Source organism: Phascolarctos cinereus, unplaced genomic scaffold, assembly GCF_003287225.1.
Source record: "Phascolarctos cinereus isolate Bilbo 61053 unplaced genomic scaffold, phaCin_HiC Scaffold_726;HRSCAF=1367, whole genome shotgun sequence".
NCBI lineage: Eukaryota > Metazoa > Chordata > Mammalia > Diprotodontia > Phascolarctidae > Phascolarctos > Phascolarctos cinereus.
In genome coordinates, this window is record NW_027556098.1 from 230657548 (window position 1) to 230684372 (window position 26825).

General features: G+C 37.7%; 1 protein-coding gene across 2 annotated transcripts in view; it reads left to right on the forward strand.

Moving 5' to 3' along the window:
• RBMS1 (RNA binding motif single stranded interacting protein 1) overlaps positions 1-26825 on the forward strand; it is a 245618-nt gene that overhangs the window by 171536 nt on the left and 47257 nt on the right. For both annotated transcript variants that reach the window (XM_021004858.2, XM_021004859.2), the window contains exons 3-4: positions 7367-7425; positions 16418-16509. In XM_021004858.2, the coding sequence (XP_020860517.2) occupies positions 7367-7425; positions 16418-16509 (151 nt within the window). The remainder of the gene's footprint in view (positions 1-7366; positions 7426-16417; positions 16510-26825) is intronic.

Here is a 26825-nt window from a genome sequence, read left to right on the forward strand (position 1 = left end):
CTTTCAAGCAGGTTTAATCTATTAGAACATTCCCATATGTCCTCCTCCCACAGCTTATTGGGGGGGGGGAGAACAACACTCTACAAGAATCTGAGTGTTTATAAAAGTGTAAATATATAAATTAAGGATAATGTGAAGCTATTATTCCATTACAGATAGTAGCCAATTTGAAATTTCTCATCACAAAAGGAGAAAATAAGTTTATTGTACTCTGCTTTTACATTGATGGTATTTTAAGTGTGCTTATTCAGTATACATAAGCACTGGCACAGGATAGACTCTGGCTTTCTTCCAGTCTTTAAAGTCTAAAATAATGATAAAAATTGTAGGTAAAATTTTTTCTTTGGTACTGGATACTAGAAAAAAAAATTGGGAGAGGCAAAGGGATAGGAGAGAGCTATAAGAGACCTCAGAAATCCTCTAGTCCAGCTCCCTTCTTTTACAGATGAGAAAACTGAGGCATGACGTGCCTGTGGTCAAACAGGTAATTAATGGCAGAGCTAGGATTCAAACCAGATCCTCTGACTCCAAATCCAATACTTTTTCTCCTACACCATTTTGTCCTCATCTTTTGGTGTATTAAAAGAGTGGTGAGGAAAGCCCTCTCAAAGACTGACAAACCAGAATTAACATGTAGCCCTTTGACTGCCTAGGATTTCTTGGCTGAAAACTCCAAGACACATACGAGCTAAATTTAATAATTTTAATGATAAACAATAAATTGTATAAGCAACTGGGAAAATAGCCTTCAAATATCAAGGCAAAGAAACTTAAATAATACAAGACTATTCTGCATTCACCAGAAGGCAAAGGAGGGAAGGGAACAGGCCTAGAAATAAGCTTTTCCAAAACTCCTATTAAAGTATTGAAAGCTGGTGTCTTTATCTCTCTTGGAAGCCCATGGTTCTTGAACTTGATCTTAGATATAGTGTATAAGTTACAATTATAAGATTAAAACAGGTAAATCTTAGAATTTCCATTTCCTTACCTTACCTTTTTCCTTCTTTCTCATATCCTCAGCCATATCCCATATGTTTTTGCCATTACTTTTTCATCTTTTTATATATGAACACATTCACTTCTTTATAGACTATTATTTTCTTGTACTTGGAACATAAATTCATTGAAATTCTGAGCAGAAGACTTTAAATTGCTTTGCCCTTACTCACTGTATGTGAATGTTTAAAGGAAATATTGGTAGCATAGTGGATAAAGTTCAAGACTTGGTGTCAGGTAGACTTGAGTTGAACTCTTGCCTCAGCCACAAACTTTCTTTATTTCTCACCTAAAAGTACCTTCTCCCAAAGTAGAAGAATCCTGTTGTATCCTGCTAGAAGCTGAAATTTCCATAACTCCATAAAAGTACCCATACCTATTTCCTTCTAACAATAACCAAAAAAAATAGACAGAATAATGTAAAATTATTATTTATATAACCATTCATTTATATAATTAAGATTCTTCAGAATGTTGCCATTTATAATCTCGCATTTGAACCTAAAACTGCCAGTATGCTGCCACCCTCTATTAAGTAGACAGGACAGGTTTTATTACTCTCATTTTAAAAGATGTAAAAACCTAGGCTCAAATCTGTTAAGTGATTTGCTTAAGGTCATACAGCCAATGAATATAGGCAGTAGGACTATATAACTCAGGTCTCCTGACTTCTGTGTGATTCTACCTCCCAAGAATTGTTAAAGGAAAGTGATAAGATGAAATATATTTCTTTCTCCTTATTTCTGCCCCAAATTACCAATAAATGAGTCAAATTCAAGATTGTCATCATAGTTACTAGTCTAGATCTGGAAGGGTTCGCAAAGGTTATCTAGTCCAACTCTATACTCTTATAGATGAGGAAATGGAGGTCTGCATAGATAAAGTGACTTACTCAGTTACATAAGTGGTGTTGGACGCAGGATATTCTGACTCAAGAGATAGTATTCTTTCTACTGTGCCACACTCATATATAAAATGGAAAATAAGAAGAGCCTTCCTAGAAGTGCCCTCCTAAGTTAGTGTCAGCTTTAATGTTCTTTTTTGGACAAGGATATTTACTGTATAACCAAAATATTCATTATATGTTAGGCTTAGTTCAGAGGATCATTTATTTAGAACTAGAAAGGACCAAAGAAGTCATCTAGTCCAACCATTCATTTTCTGTATGAGGAATCTAAAGCCCATAGAGGTGGTCATTTGCCTGATGTCATATAGGTTACTGTGGCAGAGCCTGTTTTTGAACCCAGGTCCTCTGATTATAAATTTTGCATTTTTTTCTAATTTTGCAAATGAGGTATAGGGCAGTTAGGAAAGTCAGAATTAAAGGGAAAGTAGACTTAAGATCAGCCTTCAAAATACATAACAAATGTGGATAGGAGGAGGAGAAAGGGCTTTAAAGAATTTTCAGAAGATGACAATTTTAGTGAAGATAATATATTTGTGTGACAGTGGGAAGACTAGAGCAGAAGATGTATATTGGGGAACAGTGAACAGTAAGATTGAATTGTTAGGGTAAAATTAGGTTGTGGAGAGTCTTCTAGGCCTGGGGAGTTTTATCTTGATGCAGTAGGAAAATTTGATCCATTTAATTGCTGGGGGGGTTTTTTTTTGGTGTTTTTTTTTTAAAGCATGGTAGGTAGTGTAATAAAAGACTGATCTGGCAGAGATATGCAGATTGGATTGGAGAGTGGGAGAAACTTAATTCTGAGATCAGGTATAGGACTATTGAAGTAGTTCAGACTGATATATTGTGTGCCTAGATTAGAATGTTGATGGGAGTAGATATGAGAAGTAGGTGTTTCAAAGTATAATTCAATAGAATTTGTGACTACAATGGAAAGGGATAAATCAAAGATGACTGAAGTTTTAGACTTGGAAGACTGAGAAAATGATAGTGTTGTAATATAAAGGCAGAAACTATGAGAGTAGCAGGAAGCAAAGGAAGGAGGGAATTTCACAAAGCCTAGTCAAGAAGAATAAGAGCAGGGGAAAGGTCAGTGAACTACTTGATTTAAGTGGGGGTTGAATTCAAGTTCACAGAAGGCAGTGACTTTTCTTTTTGACTTGTATCTTGAAAACCACCTGTTACAGCCACAGACATTATGGGTACTGTTACTGTAGAGTTTTACTTGTTTTCTATAAGGACTATTAACTGTGATGGCCGAAGAGAGGTCAGAGAAAAAATACTAAAAGAACTTATTTCCTAAGAGAACAGAGTTAATCCCTATATTCAAAGAAATGGGGAGCTAATTCTCAAGAAATTACTTTAGTTGGTGCCCTGAGAGAATTGAATAGCAGAATTGTGTTTCCAGAATTGAGATGTCTGCAGTTGCAGTGATAGTTAATGGTGACTTTGAATGAGAGAGCTTTCATACAATTGGTATATCATAAATACTTCTTTATGTCTTGGTCTTATTGTTTTAAACTATTAGATAAAATGTAAATAGTAAATTTGATGTTTATGCCTGGGGGTTAGGCAAGTGTGGGTGTATGTATATGTGCACATGGACACACACACTTCTAAAATGGCACATAATGGGGCATATTAAAGAGTTTGGAGAAAAGGGAAAGGTGGAACATAGGTAGGGTAATTATAGTTACTTTCCCCTTACTCTTTTGTTTTGGGGTAAAACATTCTCCATGTGAATGAAAAAGACTCATTTCTTCATCCATATACCATGACCCTGTGTACTTCAACCTCAGCCAAAGACTGGAACAAGATCCTTCATATTGCCTACAAAGCCATCATTATTTTTAGAGACAGTCCTAGAAAATCTTAAACAAAATGGAACCAAAGATTATAGCCATATGAAACCTGCTAATGTCACCTTTAAGGAAAAGATCTTAAGTGTTTACTATGTGAATAAATAAGTAAATAATTTAAAAAAATTTAAAACAGGTAACAGAGCTTTCCCTTCATAGTTAAGCACAGAGTAAATAGCACCCTTCATTCACATTTATTGCTAGTTAGTTGAATATCTGAACCAGGTCAAACAGGTTTAACTAACATTCCATTCTACAAATCCGATAAGAATTGGGACAATGGACTTGATTATAAGAGGACTAAGTTTTAGTTAAATTTATATTAAGTTTGTGTAATATTTATGTTATAATCAATGAATAATTATTATTCAATGTTTCTTGGCATCTGAATTGGCATCTGAACTACCTGACAAAACATGGCTTCACTTTGGCTAAGTACAGTGCAAATTTGTTTCAAATAAGTCTTCAATAGAGGCCAAATGATCACTTTTCAGAATTGTCATAGAGATTCACCTTTATATGGGAGTTAAAGCAGATGTCTTCTGAGATCCCTCTCTACTCTAACAGCCTCTGATGTTGTGTGATGTTGAAAAAACCAAAATAGTCTAAGACCTGGTCTTAGAAATGTTGTTGTTTGCCTACCTTGCCTTTGTCATTCAGATTAGTGAACAGCACAGTGATGTTTAATAAATACTTGTTGGCAGAGTGATGCTACTTCCCTATTTCCCATAGGAAATATATCTGACTTGGGAATGAAGAATGAACCAAACAAGTTGAGTAGTATAACCAATACAGCTGTATTGGCTTCCAAGTAGTACATACGTATTTGCAATCCGAATAAGCTACCTGCAGGTTCTGTAGACTTGACTGAAATTTTGTGATATTGGTGATGAGTGCCCAAGTGAATTTTCCTTTCAGGTTTGATTTATTTTTTAATTTTTTTTTTGTATAGTGGTGTATATGGTGATGTTTTTATGAATTCATGCATTTCCACAGAGAATTTGGAGATGAGATACTACTGCCTCTTGAATTGTTATCTAATTCTCATATTAATTTCATGTTCATACCCAGACAGTAATCATATGGTTATATGTCAACACAGAAATAAAGTAGGGGGAAGGAGAGGGAAGAAACTATTGATAGGTCAACGCAGCTGTTTCTTAGCAAAACATTGTTCATTTTTCATTCATTCATACAATCTCTTAACATTTATAAAAATTAAAGTTATTGAACACTGCATCAATCAGAATGGTTCAGCATCTATTTCATTTCTCTAGATCTCAAATCATAAGAAATACAATAAGGGATGATGTAAGATATTGAGGGCTAATAAATAGGAAAGTAGAGATAAAGAGACATTAGAAATTATATGGTTCCCCTTCCCTCACCCTTATCCCTATCTCCCATAAGGCCCAAAGATACGAATAAAAATAATGATACGTTTATAGAATCTTTGGTAGTTGTCTCATTTGAGCTTCATAAACTGAGGTAGGTAGCACAATTATTATTTTCCCTATTTTAAAGATGAGTTACCTGAAGGCCAGAAAGGTCACCTGACTCACCCTGCCCCTGAAGATTATTCACTTAGAGTTCAATTTTGAGTCCAAATCTCTATTACTTTCTAAGTCTAATGCTTTTTGTACCACATCAGTCAGTTACCTAGAATGGGTCCCACATCAGTTGTATTTCAAACTTGAAAATGCTTTTCTTTTCTTAAAAAAATGTTGTCAAATGTATATCTTTAAGTGTAATTTTATTTAAAACTTAATGTAAATACTAGGCTTTATCCATATTTCCTCTGTGAGAAGTTATGGTATTGATGAACACTAATTCATCATCTATAAAATTAAGACATTGGGCTTACTGATCTCCAGCTCTTATTTTTTGTGATCTTTGCTCTATTAACAGTCTGGATTTTCTCATTCTATAAAGACCACACAGTAATATCATTTATTCTCCAGATTGGACTCTTTGTCCTTTAGAGTAATTAAGTAAGACTTTATATGTTAAAATTCAATTCTTGAAATTTCATCTTTTTAAAAAAAAGCCTCATTTTTATTTTTTTTAATGGCACACTGAGGAATTTGGACACTTTTCATTGAACTGGAGAAATGAATGATTCCCCACTGGTCTATTTGCATTATTGATTATGTTAAGAATCTGTAACACATTCTACCATCCATTATTTCTGTTCTGTACATGTGAAAGATCTGTTTTAAATGGTCTGCTATAGGTGTGTTTGAGAAAATCAGGCGTTGTTTAAGTATCTAGCAGTATTTTAGTTTTGTCTGTATGTGAGACATTTAAAAAAATACGTGATTTAATCTCTATCTGTACTCCTTATACACCTTGGTCTATACATTGGACTCATGAGCTGCTGTAGCAATGAAATGAATACATTTTAGGGGGTGCCCTTTTCATAATGGCTAGATAGAGAGTTTTCAATTCCCTAGACAATTGTACAGCCCTGTCTTCAGATGTGGCTGTATAATTTGACAGCACTATTATAACAAAATATCTTGAAAAGCTTTATATTCCCTTTAAATCTCATGCTGTTGTCCCAGGGTTGACATGCAAAGCATCCCCTCCTTCAAAACTAAACTTCAGAATAGAAACTGGAGAGTCAAATTTGAAGCCAACCTATTCATTTCATTTTAGCTCTGATTCATTTTCTTTTGCGCCTGGGGCATGCTACATGACCCAGGCTGGAAGTTCAGGGTTTGATCAGTACTGAAGTTTTGACCTTCTCCATTTCTGACCTGGGAACCTCCATAAGTAATCTGATGGCTCCCTACTTCCGGGGGCTTACTAAACAAAACCTGGATGAGATTTAGCCCTACTGCACCTCAAAACTCCCAAACTCAAGCAATCTGCCAGCCTTCAGCCTCCCTAGCAGCAAGGATTATAGACATGCGCCACCATACCCCAACTTTAATTTTGATTTATGATTTATTTTTTATTTTTTAAATTTATGGAATAAAGCATTTCCATAAAATAGTATAATCAAAAAGATGATTGCACATGAAACTGCAAATCTATTATGTACAACTTGCTATTCCTTTTAAATTTATAATAAAGTTTCCATGTAAATTTCTTTTTATTCCCCTTTCCCTCCCCTGCCTTAGAGATGGCTATTGTTAGACCCAATAGGTGTGTGTATATATACATATATATATATATAATATAATATATATATTATATGTATATATATATATGTAAAATTATTCTATACATCCTTCTGTTTATCAGTTCTTTGTCTGGATGTAAATAGCATCTTCATATATCCTTTGTACTTAATTTGGGTATTTATAATGGTCAAAATGACTTATTTACCCAAAGTCATTTTTAAAACAATATTGCTGTTACAGTATACAATGTTCTCTTGGTTCTGCTCATTTCACTTTTCATTGTTTCATGCAAGTCTTGCCATGATTTTCTAAGATCATTGAGCTCAAATTCTGTCCCTGAGAAAAATCTGTTTTGTACATAACTTTGTAACATAAACAGATAGATGTCCCAAAATGATGAAAGGATGTGCTCAGTGAGTTTTGTTGTTTTCAAAGGGTTCCATGAATATAACTTTGATTTTCTCCCTTTTTTGTTTCAGATATGGAAAAATTGTCTCCACAAAGGCAATTTTGGACAAAACAACCAATAAATGCAAAGGTATGTTTTCATTGGTCATTTTCTAAAGTAGAGCCTCATGACTGATTGAAATGATGGGATTTAAGATTGAGCTTTCATTTCAAAACCACCTCCATTAACAAACAGGGAGGGGACCCCAATCCTTATTTATTTCCAAGTTTCTCTCTTGCACAATATCAACATATGGGTTACGTTTGTCCCTGATGGAGTTGGCTGGCTGCCCAACAGCAGCAAGTCTTTTGCCAGAACTTCAGATTTGACTCCAGTGAAGTTAACATGCCAAACACTGGTTGGCATTTAGCCCCCGCTTTTAAAAGGAAAATAGAGTTAGAAAACAGCTTTTTTTCTGTGCTTGAGAAGATTAGAGCTGCTTACTGAAGACCATTCTGCCATACTAAGAAACTGAAAAGATTACATATTGTGCAAATTGTCTCTGTTAATTAGGACAGAGTAGTTTTAAGCTGTACTTAATTACATGTTTCAGTACTCCCAATTGTTCTTTGCTGTATGTCTGTTGAATATATTGGAGGTAAGGAGGGGAGAATCATTTTCACTGACCACATTATAATAGGGAAGGGGGAGGTCATAGACTTCTTTGAAATACCCTGATGCATTAGTTTAGTGCACTGACCTTCAGAATTCAGTGTAATTAGGATGATCTCATCTAGTTTCATGAGTAATTTAAGTGGAAGACTAGAAGGGGAGGGGCCTAGGAGCTTACACTCATGCTTTCTGTTCCAGGCATTTTGACAATAGGGAGCATGATTTCTAGGAAAAGGGAAGAATGGATTCAATTGACTTTTCAATATAACCTCTGCCCCATGAATGGGAATAAAGTTAATAGGAATGGTCAAGAGAAGCAAGGCTCTCATCTTTAAGCCAGAGCATTTTAGATATGGGCTAAGCATTTGCTTTTAACAGTCGAAAAACAGGGCAAATTTAAGTCCATTCCATGGTGAGGCCTCTTCTAAGAAGGCTGGCATTTTCTTTATACTGAAATGGGAGTATGAGTCAGATTTCTGTCTCTTCCTCAAAATTCTTAAAATTAAAGAAGCATTTTTGAAAAAATCTGCAAGCCCATATATAATCTATGTATCTTGTTAAAGACATTTTTGATGGAAGAAGAGTCAAGTTTTAGAATTTTGGAAAAACATAAAGTTAATTGCTAGGATCCATTTATTTTGGATGTTTATATGTAATAAAAACAATAGTAATAGCATTGTGTAGTGGATGGAGAGCTAGCCTTGAAGCTAGGAAAGCCTGGTGGCAAGTCACTTATGCAACTCTCAGAGACTATAAGGTGGAGGGTGTCTCCTTTATCAGTGAAGTCATGGCTCCAGGACCTACTCTCATGCTTAAAAATAATAATAGCAGCTTAAATTTCTAAAATGGTACATTACAGTTGCAAGGGCCTTTTATGCATATTATTATCTCTTTTGATCCAATTTTAACATCTCACAGAATCTCTAAATTGGAAAGACTTCAGAGATCAGTTAGAACAACTGTACCTGAACAAGTATTGTCTTTCCACCATTGCCAACAAATGTCCATTTGGTTATTCAGCCTGTGTTTGAAAATTTGCAGGGAAAAGGAACTTTCTGGGTCCTGAGGCAGGTCATTCCACTATTAAACAGCTTTCAATATGAGGAAGTTTTTCTTTTCTCAAGCCCAAGTGTACTCTTATGAAATCTCTCCCTTTTCTACCTAGTTCTAGGAAGAGTTCTTCCTCTTCCATGAAACAGTGTTTTAAATATTTTAAGATAGCTATTATATGTGTGGACTGAGGGGAAGGATGGGGGTGGGGGGAACCAAGAGAGAGAGAGAGAGAGACAGAGAGACAGAGAGAGAGAGAGAGGAGAATCTACCAGCTACCAACCAAACTAACAGGCAGGAGTTGGCATCTGCTAAAGCCTTTTATGCTGTCTGTATTTATGGAAAAGGTGAAGAGATACAGACTAGAAAATAGTACAGTTAAACTTGGAATTGGTTGAATGACTAGACCAAAAGAGTCTTCATTAATGGGTCAAAGTCCACTTAGAAGGAGTTTGCTTGTGGATTTCCCCAGGGAGCTGTCCTTGACTTTGTTCTTTTGGGCATTTTTATCAGTGATTTAGATGAAAGCATGGATAGAGTGCTTATTAGATTTACATATGATTCAAAAATGGGAAAAACAGCTAATACCAGGTCAAAGGGTTAGGATCCAAAAAGAACTCAACAGAGTAAGACAGTAGACTGAATCTTTAATTGCCATTTCCTATAGCATTTGAAATGAGGGCTTTCTTTGTAAGTTCAAGAAGTTTTCAAATAGACACAATCAGCTACTTCTACCCATTTCACTTCCTTCATTTGGTGGCAAATGTCTCACCAAATGAATGATTACTTTAAATTACTCAGCATTTGCACTAGAGTCCAAAAGAGATTTATTAAAAGATAGTCTTTACAGCTGACTAGAAAGGGAAGAAGAGTCATTCAAATCTCTTTCTAGATATGGCAGCCCCCTCCCAGGTCGCTTCTCACTTTTCCCTTTCATATAAGAAACATCTCACCTCTTACATATTAGAGCTATTCTCTCCTTTTGGGGATTTCAAGATGGTGATGAATGGGTAGCAATGTGTTATCCATTTTCGCCACCTTCCAGATCTATTCTTTGGAATCTTTGAGTACAGGATTCCATGGAAAGGCATAAAAATATGGGATTGGAATGTCAGTCCACAAGAATTTAGTAAGCATTTTACCAGATTCCAGAATCTGTGCTAAGCATTAAGGATACAAAGAAAGATCCATATACCATCATAACCTCGAGGAGCTCACATTTTAATGGTGGAAAATACATATAAATAACTTAGATAAGCACAAGATTAGCTGAAAGGTAGTATTAGGGGGAAGGCAGGTACTAGAAGAACAGGAGTGAAGGGTGGAGCTGGAGGGAGACCAGGAAAAATCACCTGCCGAAGATGGGATTTGAGCTGAGTTCTGAAGGAAATCGAGGAAGTTCGAAGGTTGAGTTGAAAGGGAAGAGCTTCCTCGGCATAGGAAATAGCTCATGCAAAGTCAAGAGATAATAGTCTTGTGTGTGAGGAACAGCTAGTAGGCCAGCACAGTTATAATATAGAGCAGGGGTGGGGAACCTGCAGCTTCAAGGCCACATGTGGCCTTCTAGGTTCTTGGGTGTAGCCTTTTAACTGAGTCCAAGTTTCACAGAACAAATCCTTTTATTAAGGAGGTTTGTTCTGTGAAGTTGAGGACCTAGAAGGCCACATGTGGTCTCAAGGCCGCAGGTTCCCCACCCCTGACATAGCATATATGGAGGTGAATCAAATGTAAGGAGATTGGAAAGATTGGAAGAGGCCTACTTATAAAAGGCTTTAAATGCCTGTGTATATTTGATCCTGGAATTAAGGAACTGCTGGAGTTTATTAAGTGTGTATGGTAGGGAGAGGGAGAAAGAAAGAAGGAAGGAAGAAGGCATTTGTTAAATGGCCATGATGTGCCAGGCATTATGCCAAGCACTTCACAAATACTATAACACTACTGAGAGGGGGATGCTATTATTAGCTCCATTTTACAATTGAGGAAACTGAGGCAGACAGCAGTTAAGTGATTTGCCCAGGCTCATACAACTAGTAATTTGAGAACAGATTTGAACTCAAATAATCCTGATTCCTGGTCCAGTGGTCTCTCCACTGTGTCACCTAACTGCCCACCCCAGGAGGAGATCAGAGCGTGCTTTAAGATCACTTTGGCAGTTGAGTGGAGGGTGGAGTAGGGAAAGATGGAAAGGGACACCAATTAGAAAGCTGTTGCAAGAGTCATAAAGTATGGTGATGATGGCCACAGGGTGGTGGACATGTGAGTAGAGAGATTTATAGAAGAAATCTTATGAGTGTAGAAATGAGACTTGGCAAAAGATTTGACATATGTGATGAGCATGAGTGAGGAGTTGATTACATCAAGATTGTTAGCCTGGATGATTGGGAAGATGATGGTACCCTAGAGGGCAATAGTGAAGGCCAGAAGAGATGAGGGTTTAGGTGAAAGGAAAGTTAATTAGTCCTACGACCTCACTAGAGAACTTCAAGCAAAAGTTGACTGGTTTTTTTGTTTGGTGACTTGTAAAAAAGATTCTTATTTAGATTCAAATTGCATAAGATGTCCTCTAAGGTTCCTTCTAACTTGTGAAGTCCTTTGAACCTCGAGTTAAATAACCTCAGTTTCTTTATCCTATCCTCATGGGGCGTGTTCTTTCTTCAACATCCTCATTTCACTTTAGTTTGTCAATGGCCATAAAACAGAACAAAAAGCTTATATAGTCTACCTAGCCCAGAATAAAGCACAACTATCACCTACCTTGACCTGGGCACTGGCCTTTCCTAATACATCTTACAGTGCTTTTTTGACTGTGATGTCACATTATTGACTTACAGCTTTTTTCAGACACAAAGTTCTCTAACTATGCAATCCTTATCTTTTACTTGTTAAATTTTTTCTTTTTAACACAAATGTAGAACTTTGTATATGTCCCATTTAAATTCATCCACTTAGATTCAGTCCACCATTTTTACCTATCAAATAACTTTGGATCCTGGATATCACTCTATCACACAGTATCTTTGCAATCCTTTCCAATTTAATAATTTATGTAATTTTGCAAAATTTAAAAGTTAAGCTCACTAACCTAGAGTTTCCTAACTTTTTTCTCTCCCTTTAAAAAAAATCTAGGTCTCATTTTTTCTTTACTGGTGCTTGTCATGTTGTTCCACTATCTTTCAAAGATCAGTGTCAGTAAAATGGCCATCATACACAAACATACACACATATATATGTCTAGATGTGTGTGTTTATATGTATATGTATGTAAATGTGTATTTATGTACACACACATTTTTTGTTGTTATTTTGTTTCAATTTGGACAATGAAGTTCATGTAGGCATTTATAGCCTTGGGTTTTGCTGCTGATTCTCATCTTGGATATCTCCTGTGAAATACTGGTCTGCACTGATACTTTTTCTTCCAGTGTTGCTCCTGCTTCTCTTTGTGGTATTTGGCTTGGCAGACATGTGGGTAGTTTTCTGTCTCTCTCTCTCTTTTTTGTTTAAAACCCTCTTGTTCAGTGAACTCCACCCTTGGCCAAGAGCCGAATATTCCTTTTAAAGTCATGATCCAGACATCCAAATCCCATTCTCAGACACCATCTTCTTATTAACCTTCCTATTCACTTTCCATATCTGCCTTCAACTGACAATTATGATGCAATTGTCGTCTCTACCTCTTAAGTTTTTAGTTTCTTGCCCAAAATATAATAGCAAGTTCATTTTGGTGGTATTTGGTTCCACAAATCAGCAGAAATAGATAAGGGTAGTCAGGTTTGACAGGCCTTAATAGACTTTCCTTCACATTGAAGATGCATATCCAGAGAAGAGAGCATCTATCTCCCTTTATCACTCTCCTTTTCCTGATCTATTCGTCCCCACCTCTAACTCTTTCTCCCTCTCTTCCTCTCCCCCGTCCTCCATTTTTCATGTAAGGTTAATATATCTTTATCTTGAAATTTCTGACTAGGCAGGTACTTGACCACCACACCTTTTATATAGATGATTTCCAAATCTCTACATCCAGCTCTGGTGTTTCTTTCCAAGTGCATTCCTGCATCACTAACTGCCTATTTAGATATTTCAATTGGTATGTTCTGTAGGCATGTAAAACTCAAAATATCCATAACCAGAATCATAATTTTTTTTCATACCTTGTTTTTTATCTTTCCTATTTCCTGTAAGGCTACTACTGTTCTTCCATTCATGCAAGTGTCATCCTTGACTCCTCATTCTCACTCTACATGCCCTATCCGTTACCAGAGCTTATCGTTTGTATTTCCACATCTCTTGGATGGCCCATATAGCCTCATCTAGTTTAGGCCCTCACCAGCTTATGCCTGGACTATTGCGATTGCCTACTCATTGGTTTCCTTCCTTCAAAACTTTCTCCACACCAATCTCTAATCCACACAGCTACCAAAGTAATTTCCCTAAAGCCCGTGTCTTACCATTTTACCCTCTTCACCCGTCTACTTACTAAAAACTCTAATGACTGAATATTATCTCAGTGATCAAAAGGTCTTTATAACCTGTCTCTCATCCCATAGTACTTCAATACATTCAATACATTAGGGATCTTGTTGTTTCACGGGTGTAGCAGCTCCTTGGGAAGATACAATCTGCAACCCCTTAATACCTGAATACTGTAGCTAAAACCCCTTAATACCTGAATAATGATTTACTCTGGCCAAAAAAAATCATTATCTTGTAGCAAGACTAATCTTCCCTGTGTATAGTCATGTCAGAAACTTTCCATGGCTTCCTGTATGCTACCCTGGGAAGTTAAAACTCTGTCTGGCATTCAAGCACCTCTACATTTTTGACACCTTCCTTTTTTCTTGCTATTCCACCACTCAGCACAATCTTGGCTCCAGCCAGAGTGGACTTCTCTTCAGCCCTTCCTTATATTGTATCTTATACCAGTAATAGCTTGCCTCTACCTCTTCACATGTGGGCAGAATTCCTACCCATCCTTTAAAAATCAACTAAAATACATAGATATGATACCCAATCAGCTGAATTATTCTTCATCCCAGTCTTCAGCATCAGGAGAGTCACAGCTTAGAAAACAATGAAAGTAACCTGGAATTGAGACTGGTGAACTGTGCGTGGTGGTACAATACAGGGAGAGTGATTTGAAAGTAGATGATAGAGTGTAGCTTAACCATAAGATCAAAATTACAAAGGAAAGTAAGTGAGGACAGGAATGTTGGACTGGGAGAAGATGTGAAGAACCTGGAGAGCTAGGCTTCAAACTCAAGTCCTTTGACTCCCAAACTAGCAATCTTTTCACTATACACTTTCTCCCCAAGTACTAACCACATGGTAAGATGCCTCAGCCTCCTTCACATCTTCCACTATTTCTCCATCTGAAAAATCACCAGAGACTATACTTTAGCATCTGATAGATTAATAATTTGATATCATTCTTAAACATGAATTCTGTCACAGTAGGTTTGGGAATAGAAACAAAAGATATGAAAGGTGGGTACTAGGTCTAAAATGGTTAAGAATGAGAAATTTGAAGATTGGGGGGCTAGGGTAGAGGGAAGACAATAGGTTTGTAACTTTCAGTGGTCAATTCTGACTCAAAGATGAGAGTAGGAGCTAGGAGTTTACCTGCCATAGCACAGAGGAAGAACCAGATGAATCAACCCTATTCTCCTGGGCTCTAAGATAACTGAGCAGGGAGTCATGGCAGGGAAGGGTTATCAATTTTCTGGCCAATTTTCTTGGGTCAGTAAATAGTTGATGTTCTATTTTCCCAGTGAAGCTGAACTCATTCTCTATGCCAATTGCATAGTACAATCCTAAAATAGTGGGATTTTTTGCATAGAATCTCATGAAAAAGGCACACAAGGCATACTCAGAAAATACTCTTGATTATGGAGCCTAGCTCTTAATCTCTGAATCCTAGGAAGCACAGGATCCCTTGTTCCTGCCTTTAGTTTTCTGTAGTTTGGGCTCCATAATGGATTTGAATCCCCTTCAGAATATGGTGGTCCATCTGCAGTATAAGATATACATACTGATGGTTTAACTAAGAGGTGGAGAACCTGAGGCCTTGAGGCTACATGTGGCCCTCTAGGTCCTTAAGTGCAGCCCTTTGAATCCAAACTTCACTGAACAAATCTCCTTAATAAAAAGATTTGTTCTGTGAAATTTGGACTCAGTCAAAAGATCTAGAAGGCCACATGTGGCCACAGGTTCCCCACACATGGTTTAGCTCAATGGTTGGACCATCCAACTCTGTAACAGGGTGGACCATAATCATCCTTCACCTATTTGGTTTGTTCTGAGGGGATTGTCAGGCCAGTCTCTCCAATAGTAATTTATCTCCTTGAGAACAAAGCTTTGGAGTGTCATTCCTTCAACAAGCTGACTGAATTAAGTGCTTACTATGTTGCAGGCACTGCTAAGCACTAAAGATTCAAAGAAAGACACAATCAGTCACTGCCCCATGGGTATTTACATTCTAGTGGAGGAGACTAAATGCAGAAAACTCTATATAAGACATGTACAAAGTAAATTCCTCAGTGGGAAGGCAAAAACATTAAGGGAAATAGCAAAGACCTTGTAGAAGGTGAGATTTTAAATGAGACTTCAAGGAAGTCAGGGAAGCCAGAGGCAGATGTGAGGAGGAAGAACATGGAGGACACTAGTGAAAATAATGAGTTGAGAGGTGGAGTTGTATAAGGAGGAGAAAGGGTAGAGTACATAGAAAGAAGCAAAGTATAAAAACACTGGAAAGGTAGGAAGTAGGGCTCGATTATAAGGGGCTATAAAAGCCAAATATTTGATCCTGGAGGTCAAAGGTAGCCACTAGAGTTTATTGAATAAAAAGATGACATGGTCAGAGCTGCACTTCAGGGAGAACACTTTGGCAACCAAGTGGAGAATAGACTAGAGTAGGGAGAGACTTGAATAGAAAGACCAACCAGAGAGCTATTCCAATAGTTTAGGCCTGAAGTGATGAAGGTCCTGCATTGACCTTGGCTGCTGTTTCCCCCAGCTTAACAAGAAGAGCAAGTGTTCACTCACCCTTGGTGTTTCCTGGCCTCTTTCGGCCTCTTCATTTGGCCTTTTGTTTATATTGTTTATCTTCTGTAGAAAATATGATGATAGTGCATTTTGGGGTTTTTTCTTTTATCCATTCTTCCTTTTCTTAGTGTCAGTATTGATGTTGATAATAATAGCTGGTGCTTATTGGTTTATATACCCATATATTGAACTTGAAGGTTTATAGAGCAGTACACACACACACACACACACACACACACACACACACACACACACACACACACAAACATACACACACACACACACAAACATACACACACACACACACACACACACACACACGTATGTATGTTCTCATTTCAATGGCTTTTTCTCAGTCTATGTGTGTTTTTAATTTCAGGTTATGGTTTTGTGGATTTTGACAGTCCAGCTGCTGCCCAGAAAGCAGTCTCAGCTCTAAAGGCTACTGGAGTCCAAGCCCAGATGGCAAAGGTAGGCTACAAACTCGGAATGGTTTTTCTGGTGTTTAGTTGTGTTTTGTAGGCATCCTGCCCTCCCAATCAGCCACCCCAACGAGACCAATAATAGGATGACGTTGCATCTGTAGGTGGCAGTTAGACAAATTACATTGCTAGTGTTGAATACAGCTATGTATTTTTAAAGGCACTTTTGGCGTGCTGTCCTTCATCTTTGTCCCATATCTCCACACGTCTACCAGTAGCTATTGTGTCTGTGAAAATTATATCCCCTAAAATATAATTTCCCAAAAAAGCAAAAAACTTCTTAAAAATTTGCAAATTATATTCAGTAAAGTATGAAGTTTTATAAACAAATCAAGATATAGGAGGGAGTTGAGGGCTGCATTTCTTCATGTAGCAGAATATTTGCTTTTAAACTTCAAAGAGGCAGTTAGTTTTTTAAATGAGTGATGTGGTAGTAAAATTCAACCCTAGTGCAGTAAGACAATAGTTTGCAGGACCTACCCCTGTTTCAAATAAATAACAGAAAAATACTCTCTACAAATGAAAGACACATGTACTATATGCATATGAAGTCAGATCTAAAAGCAAATTTAAGTTGTGAAGTCCTTCCTCACGAATTGTTAAACACATATTGATTAAGTACTGAGGTATACATTAGTGCTAGATGATAGTTAGACAATGGATCTTGTTTCAGCCCAGTTTTCTTAGCTCTTTGTAGCTTTCCAGATGAAAAGCAACTGAACTACCCAGCATGCCCTAGCCAGGACTACAAAATGGAAACCATATGTTTAGTACTTAATGTACAAATGCAAGATCTCTCGCTTTCAATGTTTACTTGTTTTATGTCAGTTAACTGTACACGTACACACACACACACACACACACACACACATACATTTTATCTATAATATCTCACTGTGATTGGACTCAAATGAACTTGACCAACTAAGGAAGATTATTTTTTTTTAGATAAAGTCAATGTGTTTCTTTTAAAAGCAAAACAACAACAAAAACAATTTTTTTTAAACTGCCTGTGTCCAAGGTAGGCCTTTTGAGATGTATATTCTCTCTTGCAGTCTATTAAAATGCTGACCATTTCAGTGCCTGGTGGTACCATAATGGCTTAATTTTGTGCATCTTCAGAAGTGACCCGATCCTCTGAGTTATCTGATCCATTATTTATCAAAAAACCACAGATCCTAAATCTGTGGCAATGAGAGGCTTAGTTAGTACAGTGAGCTATTAAAGCTTAAAACTGCACTAAGACTTTCGATGCACCTTGCATGTTCTGGCCTTGGAATCAGGAAGACTTGTATTTGAGGAAGACTTGTATTTGAACTCTGTCTCTTGCACTTGACTAGTTGTGTTACCATAGAGTAGGTTGATGAAACACTCTAAACCTCAGTTTCATCATCTATAATATAGCAATAACAATAATCTGTGTTGATTAATTACTTCATTGAGGTTTCAAGGCTCACGTAAAATAATGTATATAAAATACTTTGCAAATTTTAAAATGCTAGATGAATACTAATTATGATCAAAGCTATGAGAGACCTCGAGATCACTTGATCTACATTATCATACAGGTATGGCATTATTCTTTTTTATTTTTTTCCCAGATAAGGAAAGGTTACTTAAGCCTGTATGATTTGCCAATGAGTTTATCATTTCTTACTATCAATATAGAGTGACCTAAACTTGTTGTTTTATTTCGCATTTCTGTACCTTGTTGCAAAAACAGAATCCTGGAATATCTTAACAATTTTGTTGGCAGTGAGGTTGTTAAGAAATTTGTCTACTTACAAAGATGTTTTTTTCACCTATGATTTTATAATTGCTCAAGAATATTTTCAAAACTGAAAATCAGCTTTACACTTAGAAAACACTTTTTCTTAATTCATTTTTTTAAAATCTGACTTCTTGAAATAGAAGAAAAATTACCTTACTTCCTGCTACTTCTTAATCCAATTCAGCAATCACTTTAAAGGCACTTATTTATGTAGAATATATCACAGTTCTAAGTACAGGGAACCTAAAGATGAGTTATGATACAGCCTTTATTTTTATGGCATTTACAATATATGAGAAGAAAATGACACATACATATAAGTATGATACTAAGCCGGAATATAAGTGCTGAAGATAGATAGGTCTGAAATGCTGTGAGATTTGAGAGCATCCTTACCTGGTCAAGGAGTTGCCAGGAAAGCTTTTTGGAGGAAGGAAAAGCTGAGCGGGTCCTTGGAGAAGGGCAGAGGAATCTCCAATAGAGAAACATGGGAACAGAATTCATCCCAAAATAAAGGAAGGAATAAAGGCACAAACAGAGAAGAGGGCAGGATAAGACCAGAAGATGAAAAATGTGTGTGTTTTTATTGTTGTTGGGTTTTTTTTGTTTGTTTGTTGGCTAAAATGTAGACTACGTGAGGCTGACTCATATGAAATTGGCCTAGCAAGGTAGATTGCACTCAAGGATCTTCAATCTAAAAACTTTTATTCAGTAGGCAATGGGAAGGCAGTGGAGATTTTTGAGTAGGGAGCTGATGTTATCAGAGGAAAATAAACTGGAGACAAAAACAATAACTAAGGAAAGCTGTTATAGCTGTCAAGTTGAAAAGAAGTGCATACTTTAAAAAAAATCTAGACTGATGTCAGTAAGAGTGTAAAGGAAGGGCATGGATGCAAGAGGTATTAAAAAGATTCGTGAAGTGTTATAATCACTGGATTTACAATCAGAGAATCTGAGTCCTCTGCCTCTTTTAGCTATGACTTTGGACAATTCTCTTGTCATCTCTGGGCCTCAGTTCCCTCATCTGTAAAATGAAAAGGTTAAACTAAATACACCTGTAAGGTTCCTTGAAGTTTTAATTTGTTTGATGATTAGCTGTGTGTGCCGAGAGGTTTATTGTCATAGTCATAACATTATAGGATTGAACGTATTTGTAGACTGAAAGGAAGGAGCTGTTGGAGAGAGAAACTGAAGATTTCTAAAAGAGAGAATGAGTGATGCAGTGTAAGGTTTACAGAGAGGAAACAGGAGGGGATATAGGATATAGGATCATGAGTGCAGGTTTAGCTGTGCCAGGGAAAGAAGGCCAAACGCTCTGAGACTAGAGAGAAGAATGAAAAGATGGGTGGGAACACTAAGAGATTTAAAGGAAATTTGAAGGAATTCCTCTAAGCCTTCATCTTTTCAGTAAAGTAAGAAATAAGATTGCCAGCTGAGAGAGATAGGGAGGGAAAAGAGGAGTTGAGGGCTTGGGGTGAGGATGGAGGGTGGGGTGGAATGAGCATTTATGTAGTGTTTACTACGTGCCAGGCACTGTAGTAAGTGCTTTGCAAGAATTATCTCATTTAATCCTCACAACAACTCTGGGATGTAGGTGCTATTATTACCCCCACTTTGCAGATGAGGAAACTGAAGTGTAATGATTGTCCAGGATCACTTAGCTAGTGTTTGAGGCCAAATTTTAACTCAGTCTTCCTGTCACCAAACTCAGTGTTTGATCCACTGTACTGCCTAGCTCCCTGGAAAGAGGAGAAGGTTTGTGAAAATTGTAGGAAATTTATATAACAATAAATTACGACTAAAAAAAATTGCCACAGGGCATAAAGAGCCCATCTGACGTTAAATAACCTAAAGTTGTAGTAGACCTAGTGAGAGCATGTTTTCATTTGTCAGTTTAGAAGCAGAAGTGGAAGAAAGTAGGTTTGTAGTGGTTGCTCAAGATTAACAGGCAGAGCAGGAATGGTAAAAACATTAAGGGGAAGGGAATTCAAAGGTGGAAGACAAGGGCATTATTGAAGTAATGAAATATAGTCATAACATTATGCAGTCCTTCAGTGGAAAACTACTCCACTGAATGAACAGATTATCAAAATCCAGGGACTCCACGTTAAAGAGACAAGTTATCTGGAAAGGCCTTAAGACAACAGATAACGACTAGCAAGCTGGGGAGATGGGGAGAAGAGAGAGAGAGAGAGAGAGAGAGAGAGAGAGAGAGAGAGAGAGAGATTGAGAGATTGATTTACCCCATTAAGAGATAGGCAGTGTTACAGAAAAGTAGCCCATGACTGGTCGCTTTTTAAATGCTTTTTAGTCACGAAGTAAGTGGCAGTATGGGAACTAGAGCCTAGGGTTGGGCTACCTTCATTTTGGCTCATTTTTAACTTCTGGGAAGGAAATGTCTATTTTAACTTGACAAACAATGAAAACTTTGAGAGCTGAATAATAAGATTTTGTAGACTAATTTTCTCCCATGAAGTAGAACAATTTTCCTGTCGGCATTTTTGAAAGAAAATGGCTTCTAAGATTTAAATCTTATTGTGATTATGTAATATCTAGTTTTCAAAGTGTTTTTAAAACATATATATATAAAACATATACATATATAAAGTATCTGAGTTGTTTGGTGAAGTGTTATATATATTAGCTCTCAAAGGTTTATTTAGAAAGGAATGACATCATATATCTTGTCAATAATGTGTTTTGAATGTTTTCTTTCCCATGGGTTGACATGAGAGCTGTCAAAGATATATTTAAGAGGTTGATTCTGTAAAATGACTAAGAAATAATGGTTTCCACCCACATCTTCTTTGTATAGCTACTATACTCTGTTCATTGATAGACTGGCAGTTGCCAGGATTTTACAAATTACAGATCTCCTCAGATCACCATAGCCTGGATAAAAATGAAGTTTCTTGGAAATGACTTTAAAGACATTCATTATTAAAATATCAAAGATATTTTAAATGCTAGAACAGAATGGCTTGGGGGTTGGGGGAGGGTATGTGTTAAACTACCTAGACTCCCTGGAGCCACAGGTATTTGAATATCAGTCAAGTTGACTCAGCCTTTTCATATTGCTCAGAGAAACAAAATTATCAGCATGAATTTCCTATTTTAGGTGAAAATTCTGAGATGAAGCCCTTTGTCATCTTAGCCATTTGCTGGATTTGAAGTGAAATCTGTTATTTTAATTCGCATCTCTTTTATTAACAAAACAATCTTTTATCTTGTTTTTAGTGCTTTTCATTTCTTTAAAAAAAAACCTATTGATTTATCAATTAGGGGATGACTCTCCATCTTTTTGCCTTACCTCTTCCTGCTTGCCAGGGAACCTTTCTGCCCTCAGGGGACAGAAACAGACACACACACACACACACACACACACATACACACATACACACGCACGCACGCACGCACGCACGCGCCACTCCATCATGTCCCAGGCAATCTCCTCACCAGGCTTCTTCATGACTGCTTGGAGATATCTTCACCTATTCCTGCCCGACTTCCAGCAGGGCCTGTTCATTCCTGCCTGGATGGAGAGAGACCACATTTCGTTGTGTTTCTTCTGCTGGTCTCCTTTCTTGGCCTTCCTTGCAGATAGGAGAAAAACACTATTCCTTTGGCTCCCTCCACTCATCTACTTGCTGGATTTGAGAGGACTCTCTCCTGAGACCAAATCCTAAACATGTTGACAATCTAACTTGAATCCATTCCTCAGTGATTGATGAATCCTACCTGATTATACCTTCCCCAGCCCTGTTCTCTCTTCCTCGCTTCCTGTTCCCTTATTCCATTCCCACTCAACCTAACCTCTCTATTATGCCGCTGTAAATCTACCTATCTCTTCCACTGTACCTTCTGAAACATTTGCTCCATAGGAAACAAACTTTCCATCTTATATCTTTTTATTTCCCACTCCTTTCATCTTTTGGCTTCCGTTGAGACCTTGACCATCCCCACCCCAGCCCTCACCAGCCATGGCATAACCTCCCTGACCACCCTTGCCAGCACTGGTTGCACTTTGGCTTATTCGCCCTGACAAGTCAAGATGGGGGAGTTGGAAGACTCCTTTCTCCTATTGCTACCCCCAAGCTCTACCCTCTACCACTATTGCTCAGAACCCTTTTTTCTTTTGAAGTTCATTCAGTCCATATCCACCATCTAATTAAAATTCTTGTAGCTAATGTCTACTGACCATCAGGATAATCCTTCGGTTACTCAATTAATTCAGTGCCTGACTTACAGTCTCTCTCCTCTCATACTATGGGAGCTGATGCCTTCATACTATGGGATGGATAGATAGATAGATAGACAGACAGATAGATAGCACCCCCCTCATATCTAACCTCCCAACTTACCTATTTCCCATGACCTACCCTCCCACCCTCCACCTCAGCTACATACAAGGATAGTCATATTGATCTTGTCATCATACACAAATGACAAATGCTCTACTTCCTTGTTCATGAAATCTGAAATTACCTTATTTGATCACAATCTGTTATCATTTCTGCCTCTCTCTCTCTCTCTCTCTCTCTCTCTCTCTCTCTCTCTCTCTCTCTCTCTCTCTCTCTCTCTCTCTCTCTCTCTTACAACCCCTAATTCTAGTCTTTGTATTCACTATGACTTCCAATTCCTCAACTCCTCAGTTCTTTCCCAAGCCATCATAGCTACAGTGGTTCTACTCCCTTCCATACCCATCTTGACCCATCTGTGGAACAATTAATTAAACTCTGTACCATCCTTTTCTCTGAGACTCTTGCACTCTTATCCTGTCACTGGTCTTATTCTACCAAGCTTCAGCCTTGGATTACTGTCACCACATACTGCCTTTGTTCCTACTCACATGCTGCTCAACAAAGTTGGAGAAAATCACAAAACCATACTGACTAGATTGACTACAGATTTCATAATCTCAAGTTGGCTTTCACATCAGCTAGGCAATGCTTCTATAGATCCCTGATTGATTCACTATCCCACAGTATCCTTTCTAAACCTTTCCCTCCTCAAACCTACCATTGCTCCTCCTCCCCCCACCCCCACCCCTTGGAAAAATTGAGACCATTTACCTAGAACTCCCATTTCTCCCCTCCTTATCTCACATCACTCAAATGTCTTCTGCTGCTCTCTCTTCCTTTACTCCCATCTCACCTAAAGAGGTAACCTTTCTTGCCAACACAAACCCTTCAACCTACACAAGTGATCCCATTTCATCCCATCTTCTCTAGTAGATTGCCCCTTCAATCACCCCACTGTCTCATTTATTTCAATCTCTTTCTGTCTACTGGCTGCTTCCATACTGCCTACAACTATATCTGTATCTATCCCATCCTCAACCCCCACCCTTGACCTGTTTATCTTAGTTATCTTCCTATATTTCTCCTCTCTTTTATAGCTAAACTCCTTGAGAAGTCCATCTACAATAGGTGCCTCTACTCCCTTCTCATTTTCTTGACTACTGTGGCTTCCAATCTCATTATTCAACCAAAACTACTCTCTTTAAAGTTATCAGTAACCTCTTAATTTGCAAATCCAATAATTTTTTTCTTAAATCCTCATCTTTCTTGACTTCTCTTTAACACTATCAGTTATCCCTTTCTCCTTGATACCCTCTTCTTTCTAGTTTGTTTGTTTGTTTGTTTTGGTGGCACTGTTCTTTCCTAGTTCTCCTACCCATCTAACTGTTCTTTCTCAGTCACCTTTGCTGGATTTTCAACTCATTTTCAGTTTACTTTGTTGAATTTTCATCCAAGTTCAACTCATAAACTGTGGGTGTTTCCCCCAGGGCTCTGTCATGGAGTCTCTTCTCCTCTCCGTCTTGGTGACCTCATCACCTCCCAGATGTCATCAGATCTACTTATTAGGCCTTAACCTTTCCCCAGAACTACAGTCTTACATCTCCATGTCTTATTAGACATCTCAAATTGGATAACCTGTTGTTGTTGTGCAGCTGCATTGACTCTTTGTGACCCTGTGGATTGTAGCACACTAGTGCTGTCCAAGTTTTCTTGGCAAAGATACTAGAGTAGTTTGCCATTTCCTTCTCTAGTAGATTAATGCCAGTGGAGATTAAATGACTTTCCCAGGGTCATACAGCTAGTGTGACCTGATCTGAGGCTGGATTTGAACTCAGGCCTTCTTGACTCCAGGCCCAGAGCTCCATCCACCGAGCTACCTAGCAGCCTTCTTCAGACATCTTAAACTCAACATGTCTAAACTCATAGTGTTTCTTCTCAAACCCTCTCTTTTTGCAAACTTCCCTAGGACTTTGGTACCACCATCTTCCCAGTTGCCTAAATTTGTAGGTGGCATCCTTTTTCTTCATTCTCTCTCACCTTCCATATTTAATCAGTTGACAAATCCTGGCAATTTTACCTTCATGAGATCTCTAGTTCATGCCCTCTTTTCTCCTCTGACACCACCGTGACCCAGGTGCAGCCTTCCATCACCTGATACCTAGACTATTGCAGTAGCCTGCTGGTGAATCTGCCTGCCTCAAATATCTTTCCCCTACAGTCCATCCTCCATTCTGCTGTCAAATTGATCTTTCTAAAATACAAGTCTGATCATATCACACACATACACACAACATACGTCCCCCTCTCCCCACTCCCAATCCTGCTCAATAAATGCTGGTATTTTTCTATCACTTCAGTGATCAAATATAAAATATCCTGTTTGGTTTTCAAAGTCCTTCATTACCTAAATCACACCCATGTAGTGTTCCATCCAGTGATTCTGGCCTCATAGCTGTGCCTCAAATGATTCACTCCATCTCTCAACTCCATTCACTTTTACTGGTTATCTTTTCCTCCTTATCTCAGCTTTCTGGATGCCTTGAGTTCTTTCAGCACCAGTTAAAATCCCACCTTCTTCTAAAAGTCTTTCTGCCTTAATGCTAATGCCTTCCCTCTGTTGGTTATCTCCAATTTGTCCTGTAGACTTATTGTTAGTACATAATTATACATAGACAATTTTTTTTCCTCATCCTTTCCCACCTCTCCCCCCATTAGACTGTGAACCGCTTAAATAAGAGCAGGGATGTCTGTTTCTAGCACTGGGAAAAGGAAGGTAGTTCTGGAGAGAATTATTACAGTAGACACAGCATTGTATCTGTGAATTAATATGGTGCCTTATAGATGTTCAAAACTGAATTAGAAAGTTTGTTCCTTAAAAAAAATTATCTTTTTCTTGTAGAAGGGGTATTAAATCAACTATAGTGTGTTCTCATATTCAAAGAAGTGAATTAAAGGGGAAAAGCATTTTCTCTAATGCTTGTGGAAATTTCCAGTAGCTGGAATCCCTCCACTCTCCCTCTTTGCAGAGGTGAGGGAATATGGGTATAGAACACTACAGGTAATGTCAAAACTTTTTTGGCATGTTGATTTTGTTGAACTGTTTTTCTCTTTTTGTATTCTTTGTTACATGGGATGGCTTTCTGGGAAAGGGATACATTGAGAAATGTCATTGATGTAAAAACAAAAAGATATCAATAAAATGTACTTTTTAAAAAGAAAGAAAATTTCAGATTTCAATAGAAAGGTACTTTGGTAAAACTTACCAAATAAATTTTGCAGAAGCCTAGGATTTAACTTGTTGAATTTAGCAGATAGCTAGCAGCTAATGCAGATTTGTACTTTTTAAGAACAGGGAGGAAAAAGGGCTGTCTATAACCTCTAATAGCCCATCTTAATCCAAGAAGCTTAGCCAGTGATGGAAGGTGGCCAAAAGGTCACATTCTAGAATTCCCAGAGCTGCATATTTCTTCCTCTATCACTACTCCTGCCCCCACTCCCAGCTAGCTGTCTATTACAATTTGACTGCAGGAAATCAAAGAGGGAACAATACTGGGAAGGCAAACATAACACAGATCGTTATTTCAGCCTTTCTCTCTTAAGAGTCTTTAACCTTCTTTTATTCCTCTCACTGATATTTAAGCTGTGTTACATACAAAAATTAAAGTGAGATAACAAGCAAAAAGGATTTCATCTTTGAATGATAGCCATGTAACTGAAAATGACATTGATGCTATCTGTTAACAGAAAAGCTCATACGGGCAGATGATTACCTCTTAAGGATTTCTGAATCTCATCAAATTATCACAAGTTAAAGGTACATTTGATATTTGTCTAGTTGACAATCTGATAGTAAACTTGAAAATGATTTCTCTGTGGACAGGCAAGAAGGAAGACAAGCAGGGATTTTAATCCCTCTTTGAAGAGAAGATTCACCGTGCTGTGAGCAGCATGTAGTCACATGGTCCTAAATGGCTATCTGTTGGTTGGTGACCCTATTCAGTGCAAGAGAAAACAGATGTCTGATCATCCTGCCAAGTCCCTTGCTTGCATTTTAGGAACTGTTCCACACACACAGGGAGGCTATTGTTAATTTCTTTCAGATGATGGCTGAGAGCTTTACACCTCTGAGCACTACTTTTCAACTTAAGTGAACATTAGTACCCATTTGTTCCTCTCTCTTATAGGCAATGTGGAATGTAGTTCTTTACTTATTAAAGAAGCTGTTGAACTTTT